General features: G+C 31.5%; 1 protein-coding gene across 2 annotated transcripts; it reads right to left on the bottom strand.

Annotated features, from left to right (window-relative positions):
- Nucleotides 1–13,959: 13,959 nt before the first annotated feature.
- Nucleotides 13,960–20,946, bottom strand: LOC135690059 (uncharacterized). Of its 2 annotated transcripts, XM_065207510.2 has the most exons (4): nucleotides 17,543–20,946; nucleotides 16,890–17,191; nucleotides 16,358–16,624; nucleotides 13,960–15,965 (listed from the first exon to the last, which is right to left on the bottom strand). In XM_065207510.2, the coding sequence occupies exons 1-4, from the start codon at nucleotides 17,577–17,579 to the stop codon at nucleotides 15,696–15,698; spliced, it is 876 nt and encodes a 291-aa protein (XP_065063582.1). In that variant the 5' UTR covers nucleotides 17,580–20,946; the 3' UTR covers nucleotides 13,960–15,695. The 2 variants fall into 2 exon arrangements, with proteins under 2 accessions (XP_065063582.1, XP_065063581.1); XM_065207509.2 differs by having other exon boundaries at nucleotides 16,890–20,946.
- Nucleotides 20,947–21,044: the final 98 nt, after the last annotated feature.

The raw sequence follows: 21,044 nt of genomic DNA, 5'->3' as shown, positions 1-21,044 counted from the left end.
AAGGACGTTTTACTTCTTTGGAAGATAATTTATTCTCAAAATATTACGCTTTTTGTGGTTTTAATTTTCGTCAAAAAAGCAAGGCTATAGCCTTACCAAAATGACCCTTTTTGGAAAAGAATTTTATTACTTCAAAGCCTTGTTTTTTCTACTCTATTTTCTTTATTTACAGTTATAAAGGACGTTTTGCTTCTTGGGAAGATGATTTATTCACAAAATATCAGGCTTTTTGAGGTTTTAGTTTTCGTCAAAAATACAAGGTTATAGCCTTACCAAAATGACCCTTTCTGGACAAGAATTTTTTACTCCAAAGCCTTGTTTTTTCTACTCTATTTTCTTTCTTTACAGTTATAAAGGACGTTTTACTTCTTTGGAAGATAATTTATTCTCAAAATATTAGGCTTTTTGTGGCTTTAATTTTCGTCAAAAAAGCAAGGCTATAGCCTTACCAAAATGACCCTTTTTGGACAAGAATTTTTTTACTCCAAAGCCTTGTTTTTTCTACTCTATTTTCTTTATTTACAGTTATAGAGGACGTTTTGCTTCTTGGAAAGATGATTTACTCACAAAATATCAGGCTTTTTGAGGTTTTAATTTTCGTCAAAAAAGCAAGGTTATAGCCTTACCAAAATGACCCTTTCTGGACAAGAATTTTTTTGCACCAAAACCTTGTTTTTTCTACTTTATTTTCTTTATTTACAGTTATAAAGGACGTTTTGCTTCTTTGGAAGATGATTTATTCACAAAATATTAGGCTTTTTGAGGTTTTAATTTTCGTCAAAAAAGCAAGGTTATAGCCTTACCAAAATGACCCTTTCTGGACAAGAATTTTTTACTCCAAAGCCTTGTTTTTTCTACTTTATTTTCTTTATTTACAGTTATAAAGGACGTTTTGCTTCTTTGGAAGATGATTTATTCACAAAATATTAGGCTTTTTGAGGTTTTAATTTTCGTCAAAAAAGCAAGGTTATAGCCTTACCAAAATGACCCTTTCTGGACAAGAATTTTTTTACACCAAAACTTTGTTTTTTCTACTCTATTTTCTTTATTTACAGTTATAAAGGACGTTTTGCTTCTTTGGAAGATGATTTATTCACAAAATATTAGGCTTTTTGAGGTTTTAATTTTCGTCAAAAAAGCAAGGTTATAGCCTTACCAAAATGACCCTTTCTGGACAAGAATTTTTTACTCCAAAGCCTTGTTTTTTCTACTTTATTTTCTTTATTTACAGTTATAAAGGACGTTTTGCTTCTTTGGAAGATGATTTATTCACAAAATATTAGGCTTTTTGTTGTTTTAATTTTCGTCAAAAAAGCAAGGTTATAGCCTTACCAAAATGACCCTTTTTGGAAAAGAATTTTTTTAGTCCAAAGCCTTGTTTTTTCTACTCTATTTTCTTTATTTACAGTTATAAAGGACGTTTTACTTCTTTGGAAGATAATTTATTCTCAAAATATTACGCTTTTTGTGGTTTTAATTTTCGTCAAAAAAGCAAGGCTATAGCCTTACCAAAATGACCCTTTTTGGAAAAGAATTTTATTACTTCAAAGCCTTGTTTTTTCTACTCTATTTTCTTTATTTACAGTTATAAAGGACGTTTTGCTTCTTGGGAAGATGATTTATTCACAAAATATCAGGCTTTTTGAGGTTTTAGTTTTCGTCAAAAATACAAGGTTATAGCCTTACCAAAATGACCCTTTCTGGACAAGAATTTTTTACTCCAAAGCCTTGTTTTTTCTACTCTATTTTCTTTCTTTACAGTTATAAAGGACGTTTTACTTCTTTGGAAGATAATTTATTCTCAAAATATTAGGCTTTTTGTGGCTTTAATTTTCGTCAAAAAAGCAAGGCTATAGCCTTACCAAAATGACCCTTTTTGGACAAGAATTTTTTTACTCCAAAGCCTTGTTTTTTCTACTCTATTTTCTTTATTTACAGTTATAGAGGACGTTTTGCTTCTTGGAAAGATGATTTACTCACAAAATATCAGGCTTTTTGAGGTTTTAATTTTCGTCAAAAAAGCAAGGTTATAGCCTTACCAAAATGACCCTTTCTGGACAAGAATTTTTTTGCGCCAAAACCTTGTTTTTTCTAGTCTATTTTCTTTATTTACAGTTATAAAGGACGTTTTGCTTCTTGGGAAGATGATTTATTCACAAAATATCAGGCTTTTTGAGGTTTTAATTTTCGTCAAAAAAGCAAGGTTATAGCCTTACCAAAATGACCTTTTTTGAACAAGAATTTTTTTAGTCCAATGCCTTGTTTTTTCTACTCTATTTTCTTTATTTACAGTTATAAACAAGGTTTTGCTTCTTTGGAAGAAAATTTATTCACAAAATATTAGGCTTTTTGAGGTTTTAGTTTTCGTCAAAAAAGCAAGGTTATAGCCTTACCAGAATGACCGTTTTTGGACAAGATTTTTCTTAGTCCAAAGCCTTGTTTTTTCTACTCTATTTTCTTTATTTACAGTTATAGAGGACGTTTTGCTTCTTGGGAAGATGATTTATTCACAAAATATCAGGCTTTTTGAGGTTTTAGTTTTCGTCAAAAAAGCAAGGTTATAGCCTTACCAAAATGACCCTTTCTGGACAAGAATTTTTTTACACCAAAACCTTGTTTTTCGTACCCTATTTTCTTTATTTACAGTTATAAAGGACGTTTTGCTTCTTGGGAAGATGATTTATTCACATAATATCAGGCTTTTTGAGGTTTAAATTTTCGTCAAAAAAGCAAGGTTATAGCCTTACCAAAATGACCCTTTCTGGACAAGAATTTTTTACTCCAAAGCCTTGTTTTTTCTACTTTATTTTCTTAATTTACAGTTATAAAGGACGTTTTGCTTCTTTGGAAGATGATTTATTCACAAAATATTAGGCTTTTTGTGGTTTTAATTTTCGTCAAAAAAGCAAGGTTATAGCCTTACCAAAATGACCCTTTCTGGACAAGAATTTTTTACTCCAAAGCCTTGTTTTTTCTACTTTATTTTCTTTATTTACAGTTATAAAGGACGTTTTGCTTCTTGGGAAGATTATTTATTCACAAAATATTAGGCTTTTTGAGGTTTTAATTTTCGTCAAAAAAGCAAGGTTATAGCCTTACCAAAATGACCCTTTCTGGACAAGAATTTTTTACTCCAAAGCCTTGTTTTTTTTTACTTTATTTTCTTTTTTTACAGTTATAAAGGACGTTTTGCTTCTTTGGAAGATGATTTATTCACAAAATATTAGGCTTTTTGTTGTTTTAATTTTCGTCAAAAAAGCAAGGTTATAGCCTTACCAAAATGACCCTTTTTGGAAAAGAATTTTATTACTTCAAAGCCTTGTTTTTTCTACTCTATTTTCTTTATTTACAGTTATAAAGGACGTTTTGCTTCTTGGGAAGATGATTTATTCACAAAATATCAGGCTTTTTGAGGTTTTAGTTTTCGTCAAAAAAGCAAGGTTATAGCCTTACCAAAATGACCCTTTCTGGACAAGAATTTTTTACTCCAAAGCCTTGTTTCTTCTACTTTATTTTCTTTATTTACAGTTATAAAGGACGTTTTGCTTCTTTGGAAGATGATTTATTCACAAAATATTAAGCATTTTGAGGTTTTAATTTTCGTCAAAAAAGCAAGGTTATAGCCTTACCAAAATAACCCTTTTTGGACAAGAATTTTTTTATTCCAAAGCCTTGTTTTTTCTACTATATTTTCTTTATTTACAGTTATAAAAGACGTTTTACTTCTTTGGAAGATAATTTTTTCACAAAATATCAGGCTTTTTGAGGTTTTAATTTTCGTCAAAAAAGCAAGGTTATAGCCTTACCAAAATGACCTATTTCGGACAAGAATTTTTTACTCCAAAGCCTTGTTTTTTCTACTTTATTTTCTTTATTTACAGTTATAAAGGACGTTTTGCTTCTTTGGAAGATGATTTATTCACAAAATATTAGGCTTTTTGAGGTTTTAATTTTCGTCAAAAAAGCAAGGTTATAGCCTTACCAAAATGACCCTTTCTGGACAAGAATTTTTTCCTCCAAAGCCTTGTTTTTTCTACTTTATTTTCTTTATTTACAGTTATAAAGGACGTTTTGCTTCTTTGGAAGATGATTTATTCACAAAATATTAGGCTTTTTGAGGTTTTAATTTTCGTCAAAAAAGCAAGGTTATAGCCTTACCAAAATGACCCTTTCTGGACAAGAATTTTTTTACACCAAAACTTTGTTTTTTCTACTCTATTTTCTTTATTTACAGTTATAAAGGACGTTTTGCTTCTTTGGAAGATGATTTATTCACAAAATATTAGGCTTTTTGAGGTTTTAATTTTCGTCAAAAAAGCAAGGTTATAGCCTTACCAAAATGACCCTTTCTGGACAAGAATTTTTTACTCCAAAGCCTTGTTTTTTCTACTTTATTTTCTTTATTTACAGTTATAAAGGACGTTTTGCTTCTTTGGAAGATGATTTATTCACAAAATATTAGGCTTTTTGTTGTTTTAATTTTCGTCAAAAAAGCAAGGTTATAGCCTTACCAAAATGACCCTTTTTGGAAAAGAATTTTTTTAGTCCAAAGCCTTGTTTTTTCTACTCTATTTTCTTTATTTACAGTTATAAAGGACGTTTTACTTCTTTGGAAGATAATTTATTCTCAAAATATTACGCTTTTTGTGGTTTTAATTTTCGTCAAAAAAGCAAGGCTATAGCCTTACCAAAATGACCCTTTTTGGAAAAGAATTTTATTACTTCAAAGCCTTGTTTTTTCTACTCTATTTTCTTTATTTACAGTTATAAAGGACGTTTTGCTTCTTGGGAAGATGATTTATTCACAAAATATCAGGCTTTTTGAGGTTTTAGTTTTCGTCAAAAATACAAGGTTATAGCCTTACCAAAATGACCCTTTCTGGACAAGAATTTTTTACTCCAAAGCCTTGTTTTTTCTACTCTATTTTCTTTCTTTACAGTTATAAAGGACGTTTTACTTCTTTGGAAGATAATTTATTCTCAAAATATTAGGCTTTTTGTGGCTTTAATTTTCGTCAAAAAAGCAAGGCTATAGCCTTACCAAAATGACCCTTTTTGGACAAGAATTTTTTTACTCCAAAGCCTTGTTTTTTCTACTCTATTTTCTTTATTTACAGTTATAGAGGACGTTTTGCTTCTTGGAAAGATGATTTACTCACAAAATATCAGGCTTTTTGAGGTTTTAATTTTCGTCAAAAAAGCAAGGTTATAGCCTTACCAAAATGACCCTTTCTGGACAAGAATTTTTTTGCACCAAAACCTTGTTTTTTCTACTTTATTTTCTTTATTTACAGTTATAAAGGACGTTTTGCTTCTTTGGAAGATGATTTATTCACAAAATATTAGGCTTTTTGAGGTTTTAATTTTCGTCAAAAAAGCAAGGTTATAGCCTTACCAAAATGACCCTTTCTGGACAAGAATTTTTTACTCCAAAGCCTTGTTTTTTCTACTTTATTTTCTTTATTTACAGTTATAAAGGACGTTTTGCTTCTTTGGAAGATGATTTATTCACAAAATATTAGGCTTTTTGAGGTTTTAATTTTCGTCAAAAAAGCAAGGTTATAGCCTTACCAAAATGACCCTTTCTGGACAAGAATTTTTTTACACCAAAACTTTGTTTTTTCTACTCTATTTTCTTTATTTACAGTTATAAAGGACGTTTTGCTTCTTTGGAAGATGATTTATTCACAAAATATTAGGCTTTTTGAGGTTTTAATTTTCGTCAAAAAAGCAAGGTTATAGCCTTACCAAAATGACCCTTTCTGGACAAGAATTTTTTACTCCAAAGCCTTGTTTTTTCTACTTTATTTTCTTTATTTACAGTTATAAAGGACGTTTTGCTTCTTTGGAAGATGATTTATTCACAAAATATTAGGCTTTTTGTTGTTTTAATTTTCGTCAAAAAAGCAAGGTTATAGCCTTACCAAAATGACCCTTTTTGGAAAAGAATTTTTTTAGTCCAAAGCCTTGTTTTTTCTACTCTATTTTCTTTATTTACAGTTATAAAGGACGTTTTACTTCTTTGGAAGATAATTTATTCTCAAAATATTACGCTTTTTGTGGTTTTAATTTTCGTCAAAAAAGCAAGGCTATAGCCTTACCAAAATGACCCTTTTTGGAAAAGAATTTTATTACTTCAAAGCCTTGTTTTTTCTACTCTATTTTCTTTATTTACAGTTATAAAGGACGTTTTGCTTCTTGGGAAGATGATTTATTCACAAAATATCAGGCTTTTTGAGGTTTTAGTTTTCGTCAAAAATACAAGGTTATAGCCTTACCAAAATGACCCTTTCTGGACAAGAATTTTTTACTCCAAAGCCTTGTTTTTTCTACTCTATTTTCTTTCTTTACAGTTATAAAGGACGTTTTACTTCTTTGGAAGATAATTTATTCTCAAAATATTAGGCTTTTTGTGGCTTTAATTTTCGTCAAAAAAGCAAGGCTATAGCCTTACCAAAATGACCCTTTTTGGACAAGAATTTTTTTACTCCAAAGCCTTGTTTTTTCTACTCTATTTTCTTTATTTACAGTTATAGAGGACGTTTTGCTTCTTGGAAAGATGATTTACTCACAAAATATCAGGCTTTTTGAGGTTTTAATTTTCGTCAAAAAAGCAAGGTTATAGCCTTACCAAAATGACCCTTTCTGGACAAGAATTTTTTTGCGCCAAAACCTTGTTTTTTCTAGTCTATTTTCTTTATTTACAGTTATAAAGGACGTTTTGCTTCTTGGGAAGATGATTTATTCACAAAATATCAGGCTTTTTGAGGTTTTAATTTTCGTCAAAAAAGCAAGGTTATAGCCTTACCAAAATGACCTTTTTTGAACAAGAATTTTTTTAGTCCAATGCCTTGTTTTTTCTACTTTATTTTCTTTATTTACAGTTATAAAGGACGTTTTGCTTCTTTGGAAGATGATTTATTCACAAAATATTAGGCTTTTTGAGATTTTAGTTTTCGTCAAAAAAGCAAGGTTATAGCCTTACCAAAATGACCCTTTCTGGACAAGAATTTTTTACTCCAAAGCCTTCTTTTTTCTACTTTATTTTCTTTATTTACAGTTATAAAGGACGTTTTGCTTCTTTGGAAGACGATTTATTCACAAAATATTAGGCATTTTGAGGTTTTAATTTTCGTCAAAAAAGCAAGGTTATAGCCTTACCAAAATAACCCTTTTTGGACAAGAATTTTTTTATTCCAAAGCCTTGTTTTTTCTACTATATTTTCTTTATTTACAGTTATAAAGGACGTTTTACTTCTTTCGAAGATAATTTTTTCACAAAATATCAGGCTTTTTGAGGTTTTAATTTTCGTCAAAAAAGCAAGGTTTTAGCCTTACCAGAATGACCCTTTTTGGACAAGAACTTTTTTAGTCCAAAGCCTTGTTTTTTCTACTCTATTTTCTTTATTTACAGTTATAAACGAGCTTTTGCTTCTTGGGAAGATGATTTATTCAGAAAATATCAGGCTTTTTGAGATTTTAGTTTTCGTCAAAAAAGCAAGGTTATAGCCTTACCAAAATGACCCTTTCTGGACAAGAATTTTTTACTCCAAAGCCTTCTTTTTTCTACTTTATTTTCTTTATTTACAGTTATAAAGGACGTTTTGCTTCTTTGGAAGATGATTTATTCACAAAATATTAGGCATTTTGAGGTTTTAGTTTTCGTCAAAAAAGCAAGGTTATAGCCTTACCAGAATGACCCTTTTTGGACAAGAACTTTTTTAGTCCAAAGCCTTGTTTTTTCTACTCTATTTTCTTTATTTACAGTTATAAACGAGCTTTTGCTTCTTTGTAAGATGTTTTATTCACAAAATATCAGGCTTTTTGAGGTTTTAATTTTCGTCAAAAAAGCAAGGTTATAGCCTTTCCAAAATGACCCTTTCTGGACAAGAATTTTTTTACACCAAAACCTTGTTTTTTCTACTCTATTTTCTTTATGTACAGTTATAAAGGACGTTTTGCTTCTTTTGAAGATAATTTTTTCACAAAATATCAGGCTTTTTGAGGTTTTAATTTTTGTCAAAAAAGCAAGGTTATACCAAAATGACCAGTTTTGGACAAGAATTTTTTTAGTCCAAAGCCTTGCTTTTTCTACTCTATTTTCTTTATTTACAGTTATAAAGGACGTTTTGCTTCTTTGGAAGATGATTTATTCAGAAAATATCAGACTTTTTGAGGTTTTAATTTTCGTCAAAAAAGCAAGGTTATAGCCTTTCCAAAATGACCATTTTTTTACAAGAATTTTTTGTCCAAAGCTTTGTTTTTACTACTCTATTTTCTTTATTTACAGTTATAAACGAGCTTTTGCTTCTTTGGAAGATGATTTATTCACAAAATATTAGGTTTTTTGAGGTTTTAATTTTATTCATAAAAGCAAGGTTATAGCGTTATCAATATGACCAATTTTGGACAAGAATTTTTCCAGTCCAAAGCCTTGCTTTTTCTACTCTATTTTCTTTATTTACAGTTATAAAGGACGTTTTGCTTCTTTTGAAGATGATTTATTCAAAAAATATTAGACTTTTTGAGGTTTTAATTTTCTTCAAAAAAGCAAGGTTATAGCCTTACGAAAATGACCCTTTTTGGACTAGAATTTTTTATTCCAAAGCCTTCCTTTTTTCTACTTTATTTTCTTTATTTACAGTTATAAAGGACGTTTTGCTTCTTTGGAAGATGATTTATTCACAAAATATTAGGCTTTTTGTTGTTTTAATTTTCGTGAAAAAAGCAAGGTTATAGCCTTACCAAAACGACCCTTTTTGGACAAGAATTTTTTTAGTCCAATGCCTTGTTTTTTCTACTTTATTTTCTTTATTTTCAGTTATAAAGGACGTTTTGCCTCTTTGGAAGATGATTTATTCACAAAATATTAGGCTTTTTGTTGTTTTAATTTTCGTCAAAAAAGCAAGGTTATAGCCTTACCAAAATGACCCTTTTTGGAGAAGAATTTTTTTAGTCCAATGCCTTGTTTTTCTACTCTATTTTCTTTATTTACAGTTATAAAGGACGTTTTACTTCTTTGGAAGATAATTTATTCTCAAAATATTAGGCTTTTTGTGGTTTTAATTTTCGTCAAAAAAGCAAGGTTATAGCCTTACAAAAATGACCCTTTTTGGACAAGAATTTTATTATTTCAAAGCCTTGTTTTTTCTACTCTATTTTCTTTATTTACAGTTATAAAGGACGTTTTGCTTCTTGGGAAGATGATTTATTCACAAAATATCATGCTTTTTGAGGTATTAGTTTTCGTCAAAAAAGCAAGGTTATAGCCTTACCAAAATGACCCTTTCTAGACAAGAATTTTTTACTCTAAAGCCTTGATTTTTCTACTCTATTTTCTTTATTTACAGTTAAAAGGACGTTTTGCTTCTTGGGAAGATGATTTATTCACAAAATATCAGGCTTTTTGAGGTTTTAATTTTCGTCAAAAAAGCAAGGTTATAGCCTTACCAAAATAACCCTTTTTGGACAAGAATTTTTAACTCCAAAGCCTTGTTTTTTCTACTTTAAAGCCGTGTTTTTTCTACTTTATTTTCTTTATTTACAGTTATAAACGAGCTTTTGCTTCTTTGGAAGATGATTTATTCACAAAATATTAGGCTTTTTGTGGTTTTAGTTTTTGTCAAAAACGCAAGGTTATAGCCTTACCAAAATGACCCTTTTTGGACAAGAAATTTTTTACTCCAAAGCCTTGTTTTTTCTACTTTATTTTCTTTATTTATAGTTATAAAGGACGTTTTGCTTCTTTGGAAAATAATTTATTCACAAAATATTAGGCTTTTTGAGGTTTTAACTTTCGTCAAAAAAGCAAAGTTATAGCCTTACCAGAATGGCCCTTTTTGGACAAGAATTTTTTTAGTCCAAAGCCTTTTTTTTCTACTATATTTTCATTATTTACAGTTACAAACGAGCTTTTGCTTCTTTGGAAGATAAATTACTCACAAAATATCATGCTTTTTGAGGTTTTAATTTTGGTCAAAAAAGCAAGGTTATAGCCTTACGAAAATGACCGTTTTTAGACAAGAATTATTTTAGTCCAAAGCCTTGTTTTTTCTACTCTAATTTCTTTATTTACTGCTATAAACGAGCTTTTGCTTTTTTTGAAAATGATTTAATCACAAAATAGTAGGCTTTTTGAGGTTTTAATTTTTGTCAAAAAAGCAAGGTTATACCAAAATGACCAATTTTGGACAAGAATTTTTCCAGTCCAAAGCCTTGCTTTTTCTACTCTATTTTCTTTATTTACAGTTATAAAGGACGTTTTGCTTCTTTGGAAGATGATTTATTCAGAAAATATCAGACTTTTTGAGGTTTTAATTTTCGTCAAAAAAGCAAGGTTATAGCCTTTCCAAAATGACCATTTTTTTACAAGAATTTTTTGTCCAAAGCTTTGTTTTTACTACTCTATTTTCTTTATTTACAGTTATAAACGAGCTTTTGCTTCTTTGGAAGATGATTTATTCACAAAATATTAGGTTTTTTGAGGTTTTAATTTTATTCATAAAAGCAAGGTTATAGCCTTACCAAAATGACCCTTTTTGGAGAAGAATTTTTTTAGTCCAATGCCTTGTTTTTCTACTCTATTTTCTTTATTTACAGTTATAAAGGACGTTTTACTTCTTTGGAAGATAATTTATTCTCAAAATATTAGGCTTTTTGTGGTTTTAATTTTCGTCAAAAAAGCAAGGTTATAGCCTTACCAAAATGACCCTTTTTGGACAAGAATTTTATTATTTCAAAGCCTTGTTTTTTCTACTCTATTTTCTTTATTTACAGTTATAAAGGACGTTTTGCTTCTTGGGAAGATGATTTATTCACAAAATATCATGCTTTTTGAGGTATTAGTTTTCGTCAAAAAAGCAAGGTTATAGCCTTACCAAAATGACCCTTTCTAGACAAGAATTTTTTACTCTAAAGCCTTGATTTTTCTACTCTATTTTCTTTATTTACAGTTATAAAGGACGTTTTGCTTCTTGGGAAGATGATTTATTCACAAAATATCAGGCTTTTTGAGGTTTTAATTTTCGTCAAAAAAGCAAGGTTATAGCCTTACCAAAATAACCCTTTTTGGACAAGAATTTTTAACTCCAAAGCCTTGTTTTTTCTACTTTAAAGCCGTGTTTTTTCTACTTTATTTTCTTTATTTACAGTTATAAACGAGCTTTTGCTTCTTTGGAAGATGATTTATTCACAAAATATTAGGCTTTTTGTGGTTTTAGTTTTTGTCAAAAACGCAAGGTTATAGCCTTACCAAAATGACCCTTTTTGGACAAGAAATTTTTTACTCCAAAGCCTTGTTTTTTCTACTTTATTTTCTTTATTTATAGTTATAAAGGACGTTTTGCTTCTTTGGAAAATAATTTATTCACAAAATATTAGGCTTTTTGAGGTTTTAACTTTCGTCAAAAAAGCAAAGTTATAGCCTTACCAGAATGGCCCTTTTTGGACAAGAATTTTATTATTTCAAAGCCTTGTTTTTTCTACTCTATTTTCTTTATTTACAGTTATAAAGGACGTTTTGCTTCTTGGGAAGATGATTTATTCACAAAATATCATGCTTTTTGAGGTATTAGTTTTCGTCAAAAAAGCAAGGTTATAGCCTTACCAAAATGACCCTTTCTAGACAAGAATTTTTTACTCTAAAGCCTTGATTTTTCTACTCTATTTTCTTTATTTACAGTTATAAAGGACGTTTTGCTTCTTGGGAAGATGATTTATTCACAAAATATCAGGCTTTTTGAGGTTTTAATTTTCGTCAAAAAAGCAAGGTTATAGCCTTACCAAAATAACCCTTTTTGGACAAGAATTTTTAACTCCAAAGCCTTGTTTTTTCTACTTTAAAGCCGTGTTTTTTCTACTTTATTTTCTTTATTTACAGTTATAAACGAGCTTTTGCTTCTTTGGAAGATGATTTATTCACAAAATATTAGGCTTTTTGTGGTTTTAGTTTTTGTCAAAAACGCAAGGTTATAGCCTTACCAAAATGACCCTTTTTGGACAAGAAATTTTTTACTCCAAAGCCTTGTTTTTTCTACTTTATTTTCTTTATTTATAGTTATAAAGGACGTTTTGCTTCTTTGGAAAATAATTTATTCACAAAATATTAGGCTTTTTGAGGTTTTAACTTTCGTCAAAAAAGCAAAGTTATAGCCTTACCAGAATGGCCCTTTTTGGACAAGAATTATTTTAGTCCAAAGCCTTTTTTTTCTACTATATTTTCATTATTTACAGTTACAAACGAGCTTTTGCTTCTTTGGAAGATAAATTACTCACAAAATATCATGCTTTTTGAGGTTTTAATTTTGGTCAAAAAAGCAAGGTTATAGCCTTACGAAAATGACCGTTTTTGGACAAGAATTATTTTAGTCCAAAGCCTTGTTTTTTCTACTCTAATTTCTTTATTTACTGCTATAAACGAGCTTTTGCTTTTTTTGAAAATGATTCAATCACAAAATAGTAGGCTTTTTGAGGTTTTAATTTTTGTCAAAAAAGCAAGGTTATACCAAAATGACCAGTTTTGGACAAGAATTTTTTTAGTCCAAAGCCTTGCTTTTTCTACTCTATTTTCTTTATTTACAGTTATAAAGGACGTTTTGCTTCTTTGGAAGATGATTTATTCAAAAAATATCAGACTTTTTGAGGTTTTAATTTTCGTCAAAAAAGCAAGGTTATAGCCTTTCCAAAATGACAATTTTTTTACAAGAATTTTTTGTCCAAAGCTTTGTTTTTACTACTCTATTTTCTTTATTTACAGTTATAAACGAGCTTTTGCTTCTTTGGAAGATGATTTATTCACAAAATATTAGGTTTTTTGAGGTTTTAATTTTATTCATAAAAGCAAGGTTATAGCGTTATCAATATGACCAATTTTGGACAAGAATTTTTCCAGTCCAAAGCCTTGCTTTTTCTACTCTATTTTCTTTATTTACAGTTATAAAGGACGTTTTGCTTCTTTTGAAGATGATTTATTCAAAAAATATTAGACTTTTTGAGGTTTTAATTTTCGTCAAAAAAGCAAGATTATAGCCTTACCAAAATGACCATTTTTGGAGGTTCTTATTTTCGTCAAAATGCAAGACTATAGGCTTACCAAAATGACAATTTTTTGATGAAAACTTTTTACATTAAGAACTAGTTTTTTCTTTTCTTTCTTTTTCTTAAAATTTTCAAGTTTTGTTAAAAGTTCAAGGTTATTGGCTTACCATTTCCTCGGTAAGAAGTTAAACAGCGACATTCCTCGGTTAAGATAAGAAACTTGCTCAGGTCCGGCTTGCCAAACTGGCTGCATCTGGTCAGGCCCCTTGCTCAGTGATGAGAACGAATTCCATTGGCTATCAGAAGGGAAGTTGTGTTTCAGGTGAAAGAGCTACGACCATAGGAGACAACGGTTGCTAAAATAAACGGAAGATCATCTGAGAAAGGAGGAGGTGATGAAGCACTGTATGCTAGGGCGAAGTATTAGCCACAGTTAATTTTGGTGTGTTTTTATTGTTGTTTTGTGTGGGTGTGTGGCAGTGTTCTATATTTGCTACATTTCTATCGACTTTTCGCCTCAAGAATTCCACCGATCGGAGTCCGTCGAGCAGCTTGCTATCATGATCTTTCCTTTATTCACACACATTGACTAGTTGCATCGAATTAACCTTATGAGGTACATGACCAATAGTTATGATAATTCTGCTGGTAATAATTATAAATAGAACAAGGAATAAGTTAGAACCAGAAGAGATCGGTGTAGAACAAAGCTGTTTTGTGCCAGATGCAGGAACACAAAACGCAATATTTGCTATCATATTGCTGGCAGAAAGAGCATTGGAAATGTAAACTGTTTCATGAAACAAATTTTCGTTCTGAAATGTTTACCTTGTCACCTTCGAAGCTGCAGAAATATTTTTGCACCGAAACCAAAAACAACAGGGTATGGTATTGAAAGTGCATGTTTTCTTGAATGTAGGATATGGTATGCTATGCCATCTTCTAAAAAACAGTCCCATACACTTAACAACTTCAAAAGAAAAATTCCAAGCTACTATTTTCATTGCAATTGTAGAATGTGCAGATTGTATATAGGTAATTTAGGGTATTTTTAGTTATATTCTTTAATGGTATTCTCTCGTTTGTAATTTAGATTTAATTTATTATAGTATCTTGTATCAATTTATTATAGAAGCTTAAATTAGCACGTGAGCTAGCAATAAGAGCCAACTTGAAATAAGAAATTATTATTATTATTTTTATTATCATATATCTGTTATATAGAATACACAAAAGCATTCAATGAGGTAAAGCATGAAAAATATTTGATCCATTGAAAAAGATGATAAAGATCTGCAAATAATTCAGAACTTGCAATGGGAGCAAACTGCATGTATCAGAGTAGGACTTGATCATAGCAAATACGCAAAGATTGAAAGAGGTGTAAGACAAGGCAGGCACCGCGGAGCAGGGGGGTTGGGGAGGGGGCTTTAGCAAAAATTGCCAAATATTAAATATAAAACTACCAGAAAAGCCTCTTTTTATACGGTTTTAGCCCCCCCTCCCCCCCACTTTTTTTAGACCCTCCACTTTTCTCAATGCTCCGCGGTGCCTGCAAGGTGTGTATTATCCCCCGATTTGTTTAACATATACAGTGAAATGATATTAAGAAAAATAAACGAGTTAGAAGGACCTACTGTTGGAGGAAGGAACATCACAAAAATGAGATATCCTGATAATGCAGCTATCATCGAAACATCGCAAGAGAAACTAAAGGCACTGCTAAACAAAATGGGAGATGAAAGCAGAAACAGCGGCCTCCAATCAAGCTGCAATAAAACAGAATGCGTGGTCATTAGTAAGAGAAAGCAACACCCGGTCTGTGAATTGAAAGTAGATGGTAACAACATCAGGCAAAGAAAGTGAGGGTCAAAAATCGGAAGAAGAGTTGGCATAGTAACGAATTCGTTTCAGAAAATAGAATCAAAAATAAGGCTTCATTTGTCCAATACATTTACACGTATGAAAGTAAAAAGCTGGAGTACTGTCAGTGCAATGACAGAAAGACTAAAGACTGTCAGTGCAATGTAGAAATTGATGCTAAGGATATCATAGATATCTTTTTCTCAAAGCTAAGTTAGAAAAATGACATGAGTTTTTCCGTAGGATATATTGTGTAGCAAATAGCAAATACTTTGTTTCGGTATAGTCTTCTGTATGATAACACGTGATTTTGTAGCTATGTCAATGAGGTTTCTCCTGATCAACAAAATACAAAACCTGGCTCTTTTTACCTGCTTCTCCGAGAACAATTTTTGAAAGACACAGTATTCCCCCACCCCCAAAAATCCTTTACTTCCCCCAAAGAAAACACCCACTTCCTGCAAACTTCAAATTCAAAAAGAAAGACCAAATCAGATTATATACAACACCCATTTTTCGTTCTAAGTTTCCTCCAGATCCCTTTTACTGATCTCTACTAAAAGAAAAGTAATACTACCTAATTCTTTAAAAATATTCTTGCTGCAAACAAGCAACAATTTTTAAAATATATTTAAAGAGGCAGATTTTTCAAAAATACAAAAAGTTAATCAGTTTTCATGAAGATTATATTAACTTTAGCATATCCAAAGAATATTTGAAATATTCATGCATTAAATTTGACAGTTTATAAATCCATTTGTCTGAAAATACGTATGCCTTCATTGATTTTTTTTTCTTTATTGGATAGATTTTGCTTCGGTGACGCTTTCCTTCATCCTTTTCATAACAGAGCTTATCTTTGAGAATTTTAGTTGATATGTGTCAGCATCAATTGGCTCTTGCTTTGAGAACGACTTTCGTAGACTTGGTGCTTCTGAGTGAACAGACTTTAATCGCTCAATTTCTGGCAAGGATGGCGTAGGGAGAAATTCACCCGAGGATTTTTGGCTGGTGTTTGAAAATTCCTCAAGTTTCTCCAATCGATACTTCATGCCCACAATGTCACGCTAAAATTGAAAAACGAGGGACTGTTAGAACTCCAAGTTCTCAAAGAACTCCATTAAAGGCCTAATCTTAGCAGAGAAATCTGTACAAATGAGAAATACCTCATGTAAATAGAAATACCTCAAGCAACTCGTTTTCAGCTTATAAATGTCTTTAACAAGGAAGACCGGCATTGGCAGAACCTGGAGGATCAAGATTTCCTGTAGACCTAGTCAGAAATATTTCCTGTAGACCCATTCTCTTCAATTCGCTAATGTCTTGGCATCATAAAAGTTATGACCAATTACATCGCAAAAACATAATTAATTTCCTTGTCGTTTTGTTGAGTGAATTTGACCTTTTTTAAATTTGTAAGATATGTTCTAGCTGAGAGATAGCTGAAATGTTTACAAACCTCGTGACTAAGGTCAAGGGTAATGAGCTCCATAAGAAAACCACGGGTCTCTTGGTACTTCTCGACCATTTCCAGCACTTCTTTGTCCCATTCACTCGACCGATCCTTTATCATCTGGCGCACTGGCGATGGCACTGATTCTTTTGTCATATCGACTGTACTCTGCAGTGTCTCCAATGTGGCTTTCAGGGCATTAAATTCCTCGATTGAAACGCGCCCCTGCTCGTAATTGCTCACAGCTTTTATTAAATCTTTGCTGCAGCTTTCCTATGTTTCAAAAACAGAGAAAATCGTATACAATTCAATAAACAAATGGACTATTTCTGACTTTTTAAATCAGATGATTTAAAAGCAAAAAAGTCACAATTCATGTAATGTTTCTTAGGTATCCCATGTAATGATGATTTCTTTGGTATCCGAGAGCTTCATTTCCTAGAAAGTTCCTATAACTACAGCTTTAATTTTCTTTGTGATAATTATGCATCCATTACTTTTTATCTTTAAGTGACTGGTAATAAAGAATAACTCGTACCTGGCTCTCAATTAGTTTCGTAAGATGTTTTTTGTCTTCATCAAAGGTGGCTCTTGCTTGCTCTACCTTCGCTCTGCAAGCCTGGATATCGTTCTCGATCCTGTTAAATGTTCTATCCATTATTTCTTTCACAACGGCAACCTTTTCGTTACAGGTTCGTATTTCTTTACAATTCTCTTTTGCAGCATCATCAAGTTGTTTCTCCTTTTCTTCTATTTTAGTCTTTTGAAAAGCGACTTCTTGTTGCAAGGAGTAAAGCATTACTGACAATTCGCTGATTTGCTCTCTCAAGCGTTGTTTTTCTACGAGATGTAAAAATAATAAGCAACTTGAACTAAGTAATTTTTTAGGAGACAAGACTATTATTCTATGTTTGTGATATATTTTCGCCCCTTGTTCAGAAAAGTGCTTACAAAGGTATTGAAGCAGCATAAGTCATCAGGAAAACCTTGATGCTTATAAATATCTTTAAATTTCATAGCTAGTCTTCAATGTTATTTAAACAAATTCAAGTGTTAATTAAACCTGTGTATTACAGTGTTGTTATGTCGCTTGTTACTTCCCGTCTTTATAAGTTGTAGCTATGTAGTAAAAAATACTGTAAGCTACGATTCCAATCAATTTTTACTTCAAAACAAGTAATTTCAACGAACCTCCTCGCGTTCTTTGCCTAGAAATCATATTCCCCATGATTCGAGTCTACTTGTTGAAGCTTCGCGATGAAAGTTTGTTGCTGGTCTCTTTCGTTCTACTGAGCAAAGTGAATTCGATTGCCCTTGATGCGACGTTAATACTGACGTCAGATCAATGTCACGTTAATGGAAAGAAAGTCTTATTTGGGAATGGGCACTAGGTTTTAAGCCATCGTCTTGCCAAATATGGAAGATTGTCAAATTGGTTAAGAATTTTTTCTAGACCCAGGCAGTTTGTGTTCAGGAAAATAACTTCACATGATAAAAATGTATGTACAAGCCCCATGTTTCCTTTTAAAGCTACAGTGTAAGGTTTCAAAAGCTATACCAACGTGGAGACGGATAATAACCTTTATATATTCAGTTTTTTGATCAGTTATTCTTTATTGTTCCCAGTCAGGTTCACTACTTCGCTGCTGGGTTTTTAGTATCAAAAATAGACGCAGGAGCCAGGTTGGGGGTACATCCCCGTACCCATGCATAAACAAAACCTCCACTTTTTCCTACATGTCCCCACCTAAATTTTTAAATAGTTCCTACGCCTGTGGTGCTAAAAAGTGTAAGAAATCGAATTTCCAACGACTTCTTTTTGGAATCATCACGAAAAGCGATCACTGGCGTTTGTCTTTGTACCGTGGATGAATTTGTTTCTCGCCTCTACATGTGTTTTATCCGAGAAAATACTTCCTCGTTAAACAACGTTTAAAATACCATTCTTAGCAGGCGCATCTACCAAATATATATCAGTTTACCCCCGTATTATCAGTTTATCTCCAAAAATATTTTAAGTACATAGCGAGTTAAAATACATGAAACCTGAGTGGCAATGGTCTCCCTAGAAAGGGTATGACATGTTCCTATGCTTTTACTGTTTGTGCCGTTCTCGGTTATAAAAGCTGAAAAAATTTGATGTTGAAAGCGTCAGTGTGAAATAAAAACTGCCTTTTGCATCGGGAATAGCATTTGTTGTATGTGAAATTTGAAGTGAAATCCAGAATAAAGGCAAAATTTCTTAAAACGTTCAAGTAGTTTACTTCTCTTTTTCGTAAATCACGGCGAGGGCACGAATGGTTTTCATTCTCCTTGTCACGTATTCGCTACAGATGTGGACACCTTGGCGTTGTTCATAATTCGAGGATTTTATATTTGAACTAGCAAAGTCTGTAAACTGGCAAAAACTACCATGTTTTTTACAGTATATAAGCTGTTTATTTCTAGCTTATAACCGAAGATACATTTTATAGGTGATTACTTAATGGATATATTTATTTTGCAGGCTGGACATATATGCAGCAAATCTTATTCAGCAAATCAAATTACGACAAAGAACAAAGTCTTAGTTTGGCAACTTGCATAGTTATTTTGCAATACCCAATATAGTTCTGGCTAAAAGTATTTAAGTATGAAATTTCAAATTTTAACGGGAAATTTTAAAGTTTGATCTGTGTCTCATTTTATTCAGCAAGTCAAATTGCGTTTGAAAAAAGTGTCAGATTATTACGTAGCATACATTAACTACAAAACATTCAAAATTCAAAAAGGGACGAAATTTGGTCATGACGAAATTTTTTACATTTCAGATTTTTGAGAATTCACATAGAAAATCAAATTTATGTAGCCTTTTAACCTATTCGATGCCAACTTTGCCATTATCCCCATTTACATCGCCTTTATAATTATCTTCATCATCGGCATCATTGTCATAATCATCATCATCGTTGTCGGTCCTTGAGCTAACTTTGTTTGATATAAATAGTTCTAACTGTCTCTTGTCGCCAATTTCAAAGGATCCTTCCTCTATTTTTTTACACAACTATACTATTTATTTCATTTGTATAAGGTATTTGCACATTTCAACCCAAACTTTGAACTCTGCAGAGTGCAAAATTCCCAGACCAAATCTTTTATTGTAGATGCACTTATGCTTTCCGAATCTTTTACTTATATTTATACATATTCTATTATATATACTATATTAATGAGCTTTCAACCCATATAGATCGAGAGTAAAGACCCTTTGAGTGCTAAAATCACCTCTTGTGATTTGCCTTCGCATACCTTGAGAAAATATACCGCCTCCTCATTGCGAATGGGTGGTCAAGCCCCAAAGTCTCCACGGAGTTGGTAACTATGGGAATGAATATGAAGCAAAGTGTATTGTTTTGCCTCTCATGCCTCTGTCCTATTGGTAATACTCTGTGTTGAAAATCCTCGAAGAATTTTTGTCACGACGAAATTCTGAAAATTTGTCCAAAATTTTTTCGACGAAGTTTATCCGCCGAAAATTTATCTGACGAAATATTTTGTTGTTAATATAGTTGAACTTTTAAATCGCGATACCCAATGGGGAACTGGGTACAAGTTTCTTGGTCTGAAAATAGCGTTTAGGGGTGTTTTCAAAGCTTGGTATGAATCTTATCATATTGATGAAAGAGAATCTGACAAGAAAATTCAAAATATACTGCTGTTTGCACAAAGAAAATATCAAGAGGATTTTGTATCAAAGATTCATTTGCGTTTAGCAGGTGAGGCCAAATGTACACTTTTAGGGATAAGGAATATTTTGTTTGCAACTAATTTCAGTTTCCAGGGCATTTTCGAAGGTTGACACTCCTTTTATCGTATTCAGCAGATCGGATTGGGTACTTGTACCAGACTTGTTGTACCATAAAATGCACAAAGCAACTGCTAAAACTAAACAACTGCACTATCATTACGCTTTAGAGAAGCAAGTTGTTCGACAAGGCAAAAGTTTCAAAATCGATACCTTTTTGCTTATTGGTCAGATCACATTGATGCTCTATTATAGTCACATAGCGTGGCAAGCTTCTTCTGATAATATCGTCAAATTTGAAAATTTTGAATGTGGAAATTTTGCTGATAATATTTCATCTTTCTGACATTTTCCTAAGTGTTTCCAAAACTCAAAATGATCAGTTGGCTTGATGGTTATTCAAAATTCTCTGTCTATTTGAATTCTCTCCAAGTCCCTAGGAACCTCCACACGTAGATTAAATTTCTGCTTTAATATTGTGATAAAACACTAAATAGCATAGAGTTAGCGGAATGAGTTGTGTACATTTTTGTGTATAAATGAATTATTTATTAGGTACATCTTTTAAAGTGGTCAGAATCTTTCTTCATATTTTGAAGAGAATATAAAGCAGAACTAAGATTCATCTCGCTTTTTCTTTATTTGTAGTGATTATGCTAATGTTGTAAAAAAGGGTTTTTATCATATTCATTTTAGCGAGTCTTTTTGCAAATCAGCATTTATATATTGAATGGATTACCATAGATAAAAAGTTAAAATGAATTGAAAATGAAATGAAAAAATAAATTACATCAACTCACCCTTTGATGAAGTAACAGAAACAATGCCAACAGATTTTAAATAAGTTAACGTATCGTGTATTGAGAGAATTGATGGACAGTATTGAGAGAGGATGAATTTTTCTAGAAA

The sequence above is a fragment of the Rhopilema esculentum genome, chromosome 5 (genome assembly GCF_057945365.1).
Source record: "Rhopilema esculentum isolate cy_ngs chromosome 5, ASM5794536v1, whole genome shotgun sequence".
In the NCBI taxonomy this organism is placed as follows: Eukaryota; Metazoa; Cnidaria; class Scyphozoa; order Rhizostomeae; family Rhizostomatidae; genus Rhopilema; species Rhopilema esculentum.
Note: the sequence above shows the minus strand (reverse complement) of the source record. Positions and strands in the feature narration are given on the sequence as shown.